Raw genomic sequence first — 14,698 nt, 5'->3', positions numbered from 1 at the left:
GCGTTTCCATAGTCCATCCTGTTTATAACCAGCCCTTGAACTAGGGGCATGCGTGCTGAAAGAGGGATCCATTTAAAGATCTTCCTCAAACTGCGTATCTGGCCATAGCTACTTCCAACTATTTTTTTTATATGTTCGGACATGGTGAGCTTGTTATCTAGGATTACACCCAGGTTCCTGACGTAAGGTTTGGGGGCAGGGCACATGCCCAGGGCGTCAGGCCACCAGTCCGATGACCAGATTTGGTCAGCTTTGCCAAAGAGCATGACTTCGGTCTTCCCTGCGTTCATCATGAGGTAGTTTCTAGTCATCCACTCTTGTATATTAATCATACAATTTTTGAACCTAAATTTAGCATCGTCATTGTTTTGGCTAATGGTGACGAGAATTTGGGTATCGTCAGCATAGGATATTGTCCCAAAACCGCATTCTCTGATGATCTTGGCCAGGGGGGAAACATAAATATTGAAAAGAGTCGGGCTTAAAATAGATCCCTGTGGGACTCCTTTATCATTTTTATAGGAGATGGAGGTGTGGTCACCGATTTGGACCCTTGATCGTCTATTTTCAAGATAGCTTGATATCCATTTAAGAGCGTTTCCTTCGACACCAATCTCGACAAGGCGCTCCAACAGTATGCGATGCGAGATGGTGTCGAAGGCCGCAGATAGATCCAGTAATATCAGGATGGCTGATTTTTTTGAGTCTAGGGACAGCCTGATATTATCTACAACCTCCAGCAGGGCTGTTTCGGTGCTGTGGAATGCCCTGAAACCGGATTGGGATGGATCGAGGAGTTTATTTGATTCCAGGTGGGCAACAAGTTGTTTATTTATTAGGGTCTCCATGACTTTCCCAAAGAGTGGCAGAAGGGAGATGGGCCTATAGTTAGTAAATTGATCAGGATCAGCGTTTGGTTTCTTCAGAATGGGCCTGATTATAGCTTTTTTCCAATGGTCAGGGACAGCGCACTGTTGTATTGACTGATTAAAAATGTTTGTCAAGGTAGGGATCAAAACTGGGGAGATTTTATGTAAGACTTGTGGCGAAGCAGGGTCGCCCGGTGCTCCAGATTTCATTTTCAGCAGTGCGTGATTTACGTCCTGCTCAGTCAAGGGCAAGAACAGTTTCAACGTGTTATCATGGCTGTTATGAGAGGTTTGCCTTTCAGTGGGAGGAGTGCTGGCCTCAACCTCAGTTGTTTGCTTAGGAAATCGTTCATGAATTTCGGTTATTTTATCATGAAAGTACGAGGCCACAGAATCGACCCATGTTTTGGAGTCAGGAAGCGCCTGTTGAGCACCTGGGGGTGTGGTAAACTCCTTCACAATATTGAATAGTTCTCGTTGCGAATTTGCTGCTAGGGCAATCCTGTTTCCCAGATAGACTTTTTTAGCCTCAGCGATGTCCTGCATATACTGTCTATGAGCTGCTTTGTATAAGTGTCTATCTTGAGCGCTTTTTGTCTGTCTCCATTTTCGCTCTGCCAGCCTAGTAGCGCATTTTCTTTGTTTGAGTTCCTTGTCTATCAGACGTGAGTGCTCCACACCCCATCTGCACGGTCGCTATCAATCCTTGCAGATCAGCTCCCCTCTTTAATAGAAGGGTGATCAGTAGCAATCTTGCACCTGTACACCTGTCTGCCCGGACTCCCGACACCACCTCCTTCCCGGCTCTGACCGGTCTCTTAATTAACTGCCGATCGGCAGTAAAGCATGCCGCCGATGTAGGTGCTCTCATTCTGAACAATAACACCGACTTAGCTATTCTAACAGAATCATGGCTTAATGATTCCTCATCTCCATGCCTTGACCTTAGTCCCCCCCCCCCCCCCAACTTTAACATTGCTAGGCCAGACAGACCACATAACAAAAAAGGTGGTGGCATCGCCTGCATCCATCGCTCTAACCTCCTTGTCACAGAGCTTCTGGCGGATACCACCGATTCCTGTGAATATCTAGCCCTCCAATCTGCAGTAACACCACACACCTATGCAACCTGCACATCTTTTACCACCCCGCAGGCATGAACGACCCCTTCACTGACTACCTCATGGAAATTATCACGGCTAAGAGCTCCCCAAACACCAAAGACATTTTCCTTGGAGATTTCAACCTGCACTGGAATGATCTGGATCCTCATGTCATCGCCATTAAAGACCTCCTGGCTGATTAAGCCCTGACCCAAGCTTGCTCACTTCCAACCCACTCGAAAGGGGCCACTCTTGACTGGATCTTCTCTAAGGAGACAACCGTCAAGCTTATCTCTATAGACCCCTGTGACTGGTCTGACCACCACGCCATCGCCTTCCTTCTACCTGGCACCCGCAAGACAAGGGCAACACAACCGGTGCTCCCAAAAACACTGGGTCAGAGACACCAAAAACCTAGACCACAATGAACTTGAGATCAGCTGCAAATCCTACCTCCCCCCCCCCCCCACCACCACACACACACACACACACACATCACATCGGTCAGTGACCTCAATGATCACTACTCTGTTACGATGTTGAACATTCTTGATGTCCTAGCCCCTCTTAAACTAAAAGGAACTCAAGTCAAAGTTAGAAACCCATGGTTCACTGGTTCCCTCAACAACGAGAGGAGATCCCTCCGACAAGCCAAAAGAATCTGGAGACAGCTAAAACTTGTTTGTCAGGCCAGAAATACATACAAGAACATCCTCCACTTAAAAAAAAAAAGTTCTTTAGAGCGGAACTAGGAAATGCCCAGAACAGACCATGCAAACTCTTTGAGATGGTCAAACACCAATCGAACAAACTGTTCAAAACAGCGAAAGAAAACCCCAAGTCTCATCTCTTCCGAGGAATTCTCCTAGTTTTTCGCAAACCAAATCAAAACATTAGGTAACGAACTTAGTGCTGACTCACTCACTCACTCCCTGTACCGAACCTTGACCTTCCACCTCCTCCCCCCCCCCCGCCTCCACAGTCCTCACCAAAGAATCTAGCACACTGGACCGAATTCTCACACTACGCCAAAATCCTTTCCACCTTAAACCCAAACAACCATTACATCGACCCGCTCCCTTCAAACTGTGTTGCGACCGCTGCCCAATCCATTAGTCCTAGCTGGACTGCGATAATCAATGCCTCTCTCCGGCAGGGATAAATCCCGACCTCTCTGAAAGTGGGCCAAGTCCTCCCCATTCTGAAAAGGCTGTCGCTGAAGCCAGCCTCCCCAGACAATTTTAGACCGATTTCCAACATTCCTCTCTTGGCTAAAGTGCTGGAAAAGTGTGTACAACTACAGCGAAGTCACCACATCAACAACTTCCATCTACTTGATGACTGCCAATCTGGCTTCCGACCTGGACACAGCACTGAAACTACCATGCTCCACATCGTCGATGATGCTCTACAAGCCCTTGACCAAGACAAAACCGGTCTCCTAATCCTCCTAGATCTATCCTCTGCCTTCTACACGGTCAACCACGAGTTGCTACTTGAACGCCTCAAACTTAGGATGGGATTAGATGGCACAGTCCTCGACTGGTTTAGTTCTTAGATCTCAGAGATTTCTAATCAACGGCTACCTGTCCGCTCCCTCCTTGGTCATGGTGGGAGTTCCTCAAGGATCAACGTTGTCCCCCACCCTTTCGAACCTCTATTTAGAACCCCTTGCCGAAGTCCTTCACACTGCAAATATCTCCTACCATATGTACGCCGACGACACTCAGATCTACATAAAAATCTCATCTCTTGATGAGATCCTCACCTTGAATGAAGCCCTGAAGCTGACCGTCCAATGGCTCTCCTCCAACCTACTCAAACTGAATGCGAAGAAAACTGAGTTCCTCCTAATCCCCCCCCCCCCCAAAAGCAACTCTGAGATCCAGACATGGATTAAATCTATCACAGCCTTAAACTTTCCCCCGACGATTGTAGACTCGGCCAAATCTCTGGGAATTACCTTGGATTATGACCTAAACATGCGATACCACATCAACTCAATGGCCAAATCTGCCAGATTCCACCTGAGCTACCTATGGAAACTGAAACCCTTTCTTGACGCTTCCGACCTAAAACTTGCAGTCCAATCATTAGTTATTATGGCTGCTCCACCCTCTCTGGTTTACCCAAGATCTCCCTAGCACCCTTAAAAGCCTGCCTCAATGCATCCGCCAGACTACTTACCGGCACAAGGAAATTTGATCAGATCACTCCTCATCTGAAAGCGTTGAACTGGCTTCCTCTCGAGGCTAGGATTCAACTCAAGCTGGCATGCATCACGCATAAGGCCTTGCACTCAAACTCCTCTGCGCATCTTGCACAGAAACTTGTGATTTCCGGAGGAGGCAGAAATTCACGATCGGCCAATGCCCTCCTACTCCAGCCTGCATGTTTTCTGGAAAAAAAATCTACAATCGGCCGTTCGCTGGGGCTGCACCAAGAATATGGAACTCATTCCCACCAGCCATCAGAAGAATCCCCTCCCTGGCACGCTTCAAAAAGGAGTTTAAATCCTTCCTCATGGGTAAATTCCTTGGCTAAACCGGTTCCACAACCACCTCAGACTACTGCCCTCATCCTGCGACCTCGCCCCATCAAGAAACCTGGGGTTTGTCTTCAGTAACTGTAATTGTAGTGCTTTCCTTGTATTCTCCCATCCCTCTGGTACCCAGCACCCCCTCCCCCTAATGTACAGTACTCTTGTGATATCCTGCCTATTGTACGACTCTTCGACTCTGTAAAGCGCTCTGATGTACAGTACTTTTGTGATATCCTGCCTATTGTATGACTCTCTGACTCTGTGAAGCACCCTGATACCCTTACGGGTCAAGTTCGCGCTCTATAAAACTCTAAAATAAATAAATAAAGATAAAATACCTTAAAATGAGTGAGTAGAATTTGTTGTTGCATTTAAGATGAAACTTATTTTTTGTTTGTTTTTAAATTGTCATGATTTTAAGTAAACGAACAATAAACAATAATAATAATTAAAATGAGTGACACAGAGAAACAAAAATATTGACGCTTCCACTGCTCTTCCTTATGCAGAGTTGGGTAATTTACCCGAAAACAGCTTTCTGTTGCTCCGATCCTTTCCTTCATAGACTCGATCTCCGTTGCTATTCGACCGGCCTAATGTTACAAAGAAAACAAAATGGAGGGACGTAAGGTCACGTGGCGTGACCCTACGCGATGACGTTTTGCTTCCCAGGAGGTCGACACGTCGTGCGTATATTCTCTTTAGGAACGAAGAACGCTGAACAAAGTGCGCATGGAGGTCTCTACGCGCCAGTGCCATGATGCAGAATCTTGCACACTGGAACTGCACCGCCGCTGGAACAATACGGCTGACTAGTACAGTTACAAGATGCCTTTTGAGGTAAAACCAATGTTACTTCCAACTTCCAATCTCTAGTAAAGTTCAGGCATCCAGTAGTACGTTAGAAGCAGTCATCCACCTCCATCCACTCAGTCAGGTCCACTCTAGTTACAATTAAAATGTGAGTGAGTCCTTGACTTTCCGCTGATTAGAGATAGGATCACTTCACGTAATGCATCCACGGTTAAATTAGCAGGGTAATTCCTTGTAGTGTTTTTTTGTGAAGAGATACAATGATGGTTATGAGCTGTAATCTGAATTTTCCATAATCCATTCAGCTCAATAGCGATCAGAAAATCCTTTAAAGATTACAGGAACTGCATGGGTCCATATTCTCTGCTTGCTTAATATTCTCACCATCAATCGTCACCTAATTGTAATCATGATTGAATCCAAAGTTAGTTAAGTAAACTCCTTAATTAGAGAGCAAGCAGGTACATCTCATAACTAGGACAGCTCTCCTTCAACTGAAGCGGTCACACTATTCTGGAATCCTGCTTCGTGGCATCACCCAGTTGCTATGGTACTGGGTGCATGCACCGTACTTAGGATACCACAGTGCCAGTGTTGACAATTAAGTACTTGTGCCGAGCACCGGAACCCACTGGCTCAAATTCAGTACTGACCTTTCTCCCGCAAAGAAGTTGTATTACATCATTCTAAGCAGGCCTTGGAGGTTAGAGATTTTACAGTAACTTCAGCATGACCATAGGTGAGTGTTGTATCCCTTTAACACATGTTTTGCATTGGAGTTTTATTATAATGTTCTATTCTATTTCCATGGTGGCGCTGTTGCCTAGTCGCGGTATTCTATCCTTGAGGCTCAACTGGACAGCAGCTTCACTGGACTGTTTCCTGTCCTCCGTGGGTGTCTTCTTTACTCTTCTTTTATTGTTAAAGAAAAAACTATTTCTGAAGATCGAACTTCTATGATTCTGTTTAATGTTTTCCTACAATACAACGGTGAGCCAAGAATCGACAGCGTGATCCTTTGGCTCGTCTCTGGGAGGTGAAGTATCCTTTGCAGGCGCATTGGGTGGTCGAAGCCTCACTTAGGGGCTGTGTTCACTTGTGGCTCAAAGGACATGCTGACATGAACGAGAATTCATCGCTAATGTAGGTCTGAAAGTCCCGGGCTCAGTACCCAAGCGTCAGCCTGCTCCTCGGTTTCCCATTGTTACTGACTCTGTTGTTTTGTCCAGGAGACTTGTATCAGGAGTTCACTGACCAGGGTCTACATGCTTTGACGCGAAAGTTGACTTTTAGTGCAACCTGATCCAGTGTTCTTTAAAGTGGTGTGTCTTCAGCTTTTTCCTAAATTGGAGCAGGCCTGAGCTGTACAGGGATATGTTTCCAGGTCCTGGGTTCAGAAATGGGTTGTGCCTGTTGCGAGTGCGTTTTAAATTTTTTGTATTTCTTCGTTCGTCTCCAGTTTGAATACAAACCGAGACGAAACTCATTTGTACTGCCGACATGCCTTTGAGGGCCGTTTGCCCGGCAGCCAGCCTCTTCCTGCACCCAGAAATCAAGGTCAACAAAGTGCTGACCTCATCAAGGCCCCTATGTGCTTTCCACCGGTACCTGTGTTATTTGAAAGCATGTCACAAGATTACCAGCAGTTGCCGCTTTCCAGACGAACATCACTGAGACAGAGGGAGCCTGTCCGTTACTCCTCCTCCTTTCGTATTTGGGGTTAAGGTACCTCTGCCCTGTGTCTGGCCAAGTCTTCTCCAAAATTGTTATGTTGAAAGCAGGACACACACCAAATCTTCTAATGTGTATAGTTTAATGAGTAAAAACCCCAAACAGCTACGCCAGACACAGCTGGACACTTACTGAAGAAACGCTCACACCTGGAAGCATGACATCATCCTGGGACTAGCATACATCACAATGGAGAGCGTCCCAGCCTAGCTGAAGAGGCCTAAGCAGAACATAACCTGGTTACCCAGAGACCAGCATCCGTCCAGGATTGGCGGCCAGTACTACTGAAGAGGAACGTTTTTGTCGGGGCACGCTCAAGAGAAGTAAGTTTTGGAATAGTGGAATATATTTCAGGGTTATTAAGACGCTGAACTACTAGACGTTTCTAATATTAGGCACACCTGGATTAGGAAGTGACTGATAAATATCACAATTGAAAACGCGGTCGAAAGAGAAGCATCGCTTAACTGTGAGCCAAGCTGAGATACAGCACGTGCAGGCTTGAAATTGTGAGACACATAGAGAACTAAGACAGGATGGTTGAAAGATTTGAACGCTTGCCACGGACTATTGTGGTGATATGAAGATCACCGGGGTCTGTGGTATAAATTGTTTGGCGTAAATGGCGAGCACCATGAATTGGATAATAGTAGAAACAAAAGGGCAGCAATGAAGCACTATATCAAACGTTAATAATGACTTTTTAATGAGTGAGGGATAAGTTGCAAAATAACAGGAGGAGAAAAGTGGGATTTCCCATCAATTAGACGTTTATATTAAAGCTCAAAGAACAGGATTTGTGAAAGAAGTATGGGGAGTGCAGACTTTGTTTAATGCCATATACTCCACAAGCAAAGAGTAATGATCAAGTTGTGGGAATGGATTGTGAATTTACATGTTTGTGGAAGTACCGTTTGTACAAAATGGTGTATAAAAATAAGAGGAATAATTCTACTGCTTAAAACTCGTACAAAATGTAATGTAAACTTTGACAACGTGGAAGTTCTTTTTACAGGAACTCAGCACACAATTCAATCGAGTTGCATTTACCTCCCCTGTTCTATGCGTACTTCCTCAAGAAGGGGCCTGCTCCTGTGTCCTCTACATTGTTTTTCAATTCCATAGGCCTGACTGAAGAATTCTTGTAATTATTTTTGGGGTTGGTTTTAAAGCACACTGCAGGAGTTCCCAGTGGTCAAACTTTGGTACAGTACGTTGACTTTCATCACTTTTGCACTACTGAATCATTTGACAGTCGTCAAATTCGGTTTTAAAATGGTTTTATAATACTAACTAGCGCCTCTTTTCCTCTTCAGGTGTCGGCCACATGAGGGATCTTGTCTACGGCATTGGCATCATGTTAATCAGCTGGTTCAGCGCCATAGTTACAGTTCTCATTATAGCACTGTTCATCTCTGTCACTGGCCATTCCCTCTCCTGGTACACACACTTCTATGTTTCAGTACTCCTCTACGGGTCTGCAGCACTGGCTAAGTTAATACTCGTCCATACCTTAGCCAAGAAGTACTTCTTTGTGGTAGGTGCAACGCTTTGATTATTACATTATTTCTGGCCTGTGTCTGCCGGCGCACTTTGATAAAATCCTTAACTGCAAAATTGTACAGATGCCTATGAGCTGTAAATATTATTAATTACTTTGAATTTCTAAACTTTTTACGATTTTGCTTTTAGAAAATGCAGGCATAAATAACTGTTAGGCTCTTTGCCATCATGTTTGCAATTGAAAGTTAGGAGCAATCGAACTTAAGGCCTATGTTTTTTTATTGTATGCACAGATGCCAGTTATACCATTATAGTTTGAAAAAGGCTTGAATGTGTGTAATAGATCACCCAAATGCTGAGGATTTGCATTCTTCACACTCTTCCAGAGCCACGGATACCAGAATTGCCATTGCTACTGGTGCAGATAAGAAACACATCACCCCTCCTCAAGCAGAGTTAGGAGGTATCGGTTTGTGACTACCCAGTACCCTTTCTCCCTACAGCAGTACAGCCCAGTACCAGATCGAAAGGACACCTCCTCTCAGCTTTGCCAAAGTCTTCTTTTCATCTGGTGACTCTGGTGTTTAAGGATCCTGTTAGTTTTGTTTTCCAGTTACCCATTACAAATCATTCTCCCTCCGCCTTCCCTCCATGATAGCGGAGACACTCATAAGAGTTCCTGCAGGGATTCTAGTACTCCTGGTTGACATGCAGGTGAGCTGGTGTAAGTTAGGTTCATATGTCAGTATTTCTGATCTAGGTACAGGTACTTCAGTCTGAAAAAGAAACAAGCAGATGTATTACTCGTACTAGGCCTAGTCAGGCTTACTAGGATTTTCTACTTCAACAACAGGATGTTCCCATTGGTCCGTGTTTATCAGATGCGAGTTAAATCAGGGTGCACCATGGGTGTAGCATGCTTATCAAGATGCTGCTTGAATAGGAGCCGCACTTGAATTGTATATTTGGGATTCTACAAATACAGCCTAACTTGTTGACTATCACAACAGGAAATCCCTTTAACATACATCCTGGATGGCCGGTTGTAGAAGTGAGATTTGTTTCAGTCTCACTTTTGCAGGGACACCCTCTGTCTACGGGTTCACAAATGAGGATCAACACTGGAGTGGATACAATATTACACTCATGAGAGGAGTCCCATCATTCAGACACTGCAAGTGCCAGAGGGCGGGAACTGATAAGCACAAGTTCAAACACAGTATGTATACCGTTTGGTGCCTCGTGAAACAAATTGGAAACCACTTCGTCATGATGAAATGCAGACTGCTAATTCCTGATAAACCCACACCCTCGTTCTCTTTGTAGATAGGCAAGGTAAGTTACAGGCGTTGGTGGGCTTATAGATTAAACATCTGTGTGCTTGGGCCTTTCGGCAGGGTAGGGCCTCTACTCTGGCACACAAGTATTATCAGCACAACCAGCTTTTTAGTGAACACGTAACTCTTGACTTTGCAAAAAGTCCCAGCAGAAACACAAAATGGGTGTTCACAGAAAAAATGGGGGAGAGCGGAGGCTAACTTAACAGAATACATTTTTTACCGTAACAGTCCCTCCTTTTAGCCTCTGCTAAGCCATTTTGTCTAATTGAATAACAAAAAGCTATATATTCCAGGTACAATAAGCTTCATAAATACAGAAAACATAAAAGATAATAGGCTAACTCAGTGTGTTATACTACAACAGCTTAATGTACTCCATCATCGTTTAGACTTATCATATCTATGCTCATAAGATCATCTATTTGTTGCTGGAGCATAAGCTTCTCATTAATATCATGAAGTTTTTCTTTCTTACGGATACAAGACATGCATAAAGAAGTGCAGAGGGGACATATTACATGTATACTCTAGATGCAAATACAACAGTCTAGAATAGCACCTACTACACAAGCTACTATAAGATGTAATTTCCATACCCATGACGTAATAATGCCCCAGAACCAACCAGACCAGGTCCATGTTCCAGTGCCTTTGGTGTATTTCAGTCTCTATCTTATGTAACTTGGAGATGGCCTGATAAACGTAAGGTGCATTATCAGGAGTGTACACACAGCAACTAGCTCCTATGATTCGGCATGCACCACCGCGATCCGCAAGGATAACATCTAGAACCAGGCGGTTCTGCAAAACTACGAATCTTGCGGCCTGGAGTTCCTCTGTGATGTTACCTAGAGTTGCTGTGGTACTGCTTCAACTACTCTCTTGAGTCTTCGTATGTTCCTGCCATTGAGGGGAGACACAACAAAAGAAAAGATACCTAAATTCACGTCTATGTATTCCTGCAATCAGTCTGATCCACTGCTTTGATATCTATCATTCTCTTGGTCCTAACTAGGAAAGAATAGTGAGGCAGTAATTGAGTTTTGTGGTAAGAGGCTGGAGCCAAATAAACAGGAGGGAAGAGAAAAGATACATAGCATATCCCTGTCCACCCTTGTGGTAAATAGAAATAACCCTTATTCCCACAAATAAAATATGTATTATGGGATGCCAAGAAGCTACTATTATTGGAACCTGTTATAGTCAATATGGTGTTTCAGTTTCTATTACATACAGGGATGGCACAGATACTCCTTACACAAAGGGGGGCTTGTGTTTCCGTTACTATTACAACAGGGAATCATTTTCCCAATTTAGTTTGTGTCTCCGCAAAGACGTATTTTGTGGCAGAGTTACCTCCGGCGTATTCCTCAGTTTCCCATGTTGACCCCTTTGCTTGTGGATTACCATCGTCATCTGGATAACGTGCTGTATTTAGCTCCTTATTAAGACCCTCTACATCAGCTTTAGAAACGTCATTAATTTCTGCAGCCCACAGAAGCTCGAACCAGGCACAACAGGAGCCATTGTGGGAAAATGCCAATGGTATGAGAGGCGTTCCCCCTGCACCCTATGGAGTACAGGTAAAAATCCACAAACCCAACAATTAGAAATATTAGTAATACTATGGGTATAATGCAACATTCAAATGAAAGAATTGTTCTAATAAGAGAGTCTGTTTTTCATCTAATGGTGAAAGAGTAAAATAATAATGTTCAGGTGGTGTAGGTGTTGGGCGTACAAGCATATGCATAGGAAATTTCATATGTAAAAACCAAGCTATCATTGATAAATTTACCGCCCCTGGTGGAGGAGCTGGAGCGGCCAGTGGGGGCCAAAATGCTGGACCGGACAACGCGGCATTGCTGGCAGCCATTACACTGTCCCGCGACATGCTGGATGCGAAGATTGGCGCAGTGGGTGCCGACGTGATGCTGCTGCGTCAGGATCTTCGTAATGCGGTCGCCCGCATTACTGAAACGGAGACCAGGGTCACGGCGATGGAAGGAGATGTTGGTGCTCTCAAGAAGAAGGTTGCCGACATGGAACAGATTCAACGGGGCCTGGCGCTTCGTGTGGAAGATGCCGAAGGGCGGGCGCGGCGAAACAACCTGCGTTTTGTTGGCTTTCCGGAGGACTGTGAGAAAGGGCCCATGGACGCTTTCCTGTCCCGATGGCTGGAGGGCTGGCTACCCCCGGACACCCTGTTGCGCTGCTTCGTGGTGGAACGTGCACACCGCGCCCTGACGCAGAAGCCGCCGGCCGGGGAGCGGCCTCGCCCGATCATTGCCAGGTTCCTCAACTTCCATGACAGGGACGTTATCCTCCGGGAGGCGCGGCTTAAAGACACTCTGCTCTATGACAATCATAAAATTATGATCTTCTCGGACTATACCAGCCTGGTCCACCAGCAGAGGCACTCCTTCCTGGCAGCTAAGGCCAAGCTGCGTGGCCTGAAAATCCAATACTCGCTGCTCTACCCGGCTCGCCTCCGGGTGATCTTCAACTCCAAGACTCTTTTTTTTCGATACGCCGGAGGCCGTCTTCAATTGGACCGATGAGGCGGTCAGACTTCGACCGCACATCCAACCGGGGTTGCACTCCGGGTCGTCGCGTGGCTCGTCACAGGACCGGAGCAACCCGTCAGGCAAAGGGAAACGTCACCGCAAGTCCCGCTCCCGGCGGAGGTCCTTGTCCCGGGATCCCCTCCTGGGGGACACACAGCCCGATACGGATCAATCTGGCAAAGACTCCTGACCACAGTCCGCTGGGACTATCTGCTGATTGCCTGCATCTGTGACTGTACACTGCGGTTGCTGAGCTCTGGTCGGTGGGACGGACATTGGCTGGTGCAGTATTGACCTCTTCTTTGGCGAATGCTTGGGACCTCGTGGTCTGGTACCTTCCTGTGGTGCTTTGCTTATGACTTTGCTATGTGTTTGATGGGGTTCGGGGCACGTACTATGGGCTGCCTCCTCCTGTTGGGACTGGGGGGTGGTTCTGGGAGCGTGTCTGGTTGGTTCGGGGGGGGACTAGTTGGGATCCATTGGTATGGCTGGCTTTGGGCGCTGTGTTTTGGGCCTGAAGTACCGTATACCGCGACAGATACTTCATCGTTCATTGAGGTATGGGGGTGGGGGAGGGGGGAGGGGGGAACTGGGGTGTTTGGTCTCTTGTGGGTTGGGTCGGGTTTGGAGGGGTAGTGGGGTTCAGGGTTGTGTTCAGGGGGGTGCACGTGTTTCTTATGATGTTGGCAACTGGGGTGTTGGGGGCCTGGGTCGGGTTCCAGGGGTGGCAGGGACTGGCTCATCGTGACAATGGCTGATGCTCCACGGCTCGTGTCTTCGGGCACTTCCATGCGTATATTGAGCTGGAATGTTAGGGGGCTCCTGGATAAGATCAAGCGGGGGGCTGTGCTCCGCTGGGCGAAAAGGGACTTGGCGGATGTGCTCTTTCTTCAGGAAACACACATGTTGGGTACTAAGGCACTGAGTTTGCAGAGGTTTGGCTTTCACCAGGTGTTTCACGCTGGGTTTACTAGGGAGTCGAGGGGCGTGGCCATTCTTGTCCACAGACGGTTGGCTTATACACATGAGCGTCAATGGCTAGATCCTCAGGGCTGGTTTGTGTTTGTGCAAGGGAGGATTGGTGTGGAGCCTGTGGTGTTCGGTAGTGTGTATGCCCCCCCCCCCCCCCCCCGCTGCAGTGGACCCTTGCGGAGCGGCTGTTTGCCTTGTGGACCGAGCTTCCCCGTTCCCTGGCTGTGATTGGAGGCGACTGGAATGATGTGGTGGACATGACTTTAGACAGGCAGAGAGGACGAGGGGTCGTGGCTGTAGCCTCCCCTACACGGCTGAGTGCCCTGATAGATGGTCTTGGATGGGTGGATGTTTGGAGGCATTTACATGCGGGGAGGCGGGAATACACATATGTTTCTGCTGTGCATGGCTCCCTCTCGCGCCTGGATTGTGTGTTTGTACCGGGGGCCTTCCTTGACAGGGTGCAGTGGGCGGCGATCCGGCCTCGCGGGCTGTCTGACCACTCCCCTGTGGCGGTTCTAATTGATCTCTGTAAGGCGCGCCAGCCGTTCCGGTGGCGGATGTCTACGTGGCACCTGCAGCGACCGGATTATTCCCAGCATCTGCGCGGTGCGATTGCCCGCTACTGGCAGGACAACCTTACAGTGGGGATGGACGCGGTGACGGTATGGGAGGCTATGAAGCCCACCTTGAGGAGTGTGGATATAGCCTGGTGCGCCTCTGCGCGTCGGGCTCGACGGGAAAGTATCGTTACAGCGGCGGCGCGGGTGGAGGTGCTGGAGGCACGACATGGGGAGGCGGCCGATGATGTGACACTGCGGCTGCTTCTACAAGCGCAACAGTCTTACTCCTCGGTCCTGCTGGATGAGGCTCGCCAGGCGTGGCTGGCCACGCGTAGTAGGGTGTACCAGTGGGGTGACAAGTCTTGCACCATGCTCCACAGGCTCTGTCAGCAGACTCTGCAACCAATCACTTTGCCAGGGCTTGTTGATGACGCGGGGGTGGCAATTACGGACCCCATGATCCTTGCGGCGAGCTTTGCACGCTATTATGAGCGTCAGTATGCCCCTCGGGAAAGCCTTTCCCCTGATGGCATTGAGGGATACCTCGCGGCGGTTCACCCACGTGCGGTCTCCGATGACGTGCGCGATGCTTTGGAGCTCCCCCTAACGGCGGAGGAACTGGGCGACGCACTGGGCCAACTTAATGTGGGCAAAGCACCGGGGCCGAGCGGGTTCCCCTGCGAATTCTATCGGAA

The 14,698-nt window shown here is 47.4% G+C and overlaps 1 protein-coding gene across 1 annotated transcript in view; it reads left to right on the top strand.

The window, feature by feature from the left end:
* Positions 1-14,698, top strand: part of ERMP1 (endoplasmic reticulum metallopeptidase 1) — a 572,215-nt gene that overhangs the window by 421,890 nt on the left and 135,627 nt on the right. Inside the window, exon 8 of the mRNA XM_086961418.1 lies at positions 8,375-8,595. Within this exon, the coding sequence (XP_086817544.1) occupies positions 8,375-8,595 (221 nt within the window). The remainder of the gene's footprint in view (positions 1-8,374; positions 8,596-14,698) is intronic.

The sequence above is a fragment of the Lissotriton vulgaris genome, chromosome 3_1 (assembly GCF_964263255.1).
Source record: "Lissotriton vulgaris chromosome 3_1, aLisVul1.2, whole genome shotgun sequence".
Lineage (NCBI taxonomy): Eukaryota > Metazoa > Chordata > Amphibia > Caudata > Salamandridae > Lissotriton > Lissotriton vulgaris.
This window is presented reverse-complemented; position numbering and strand designations above follow the sequence as displayed.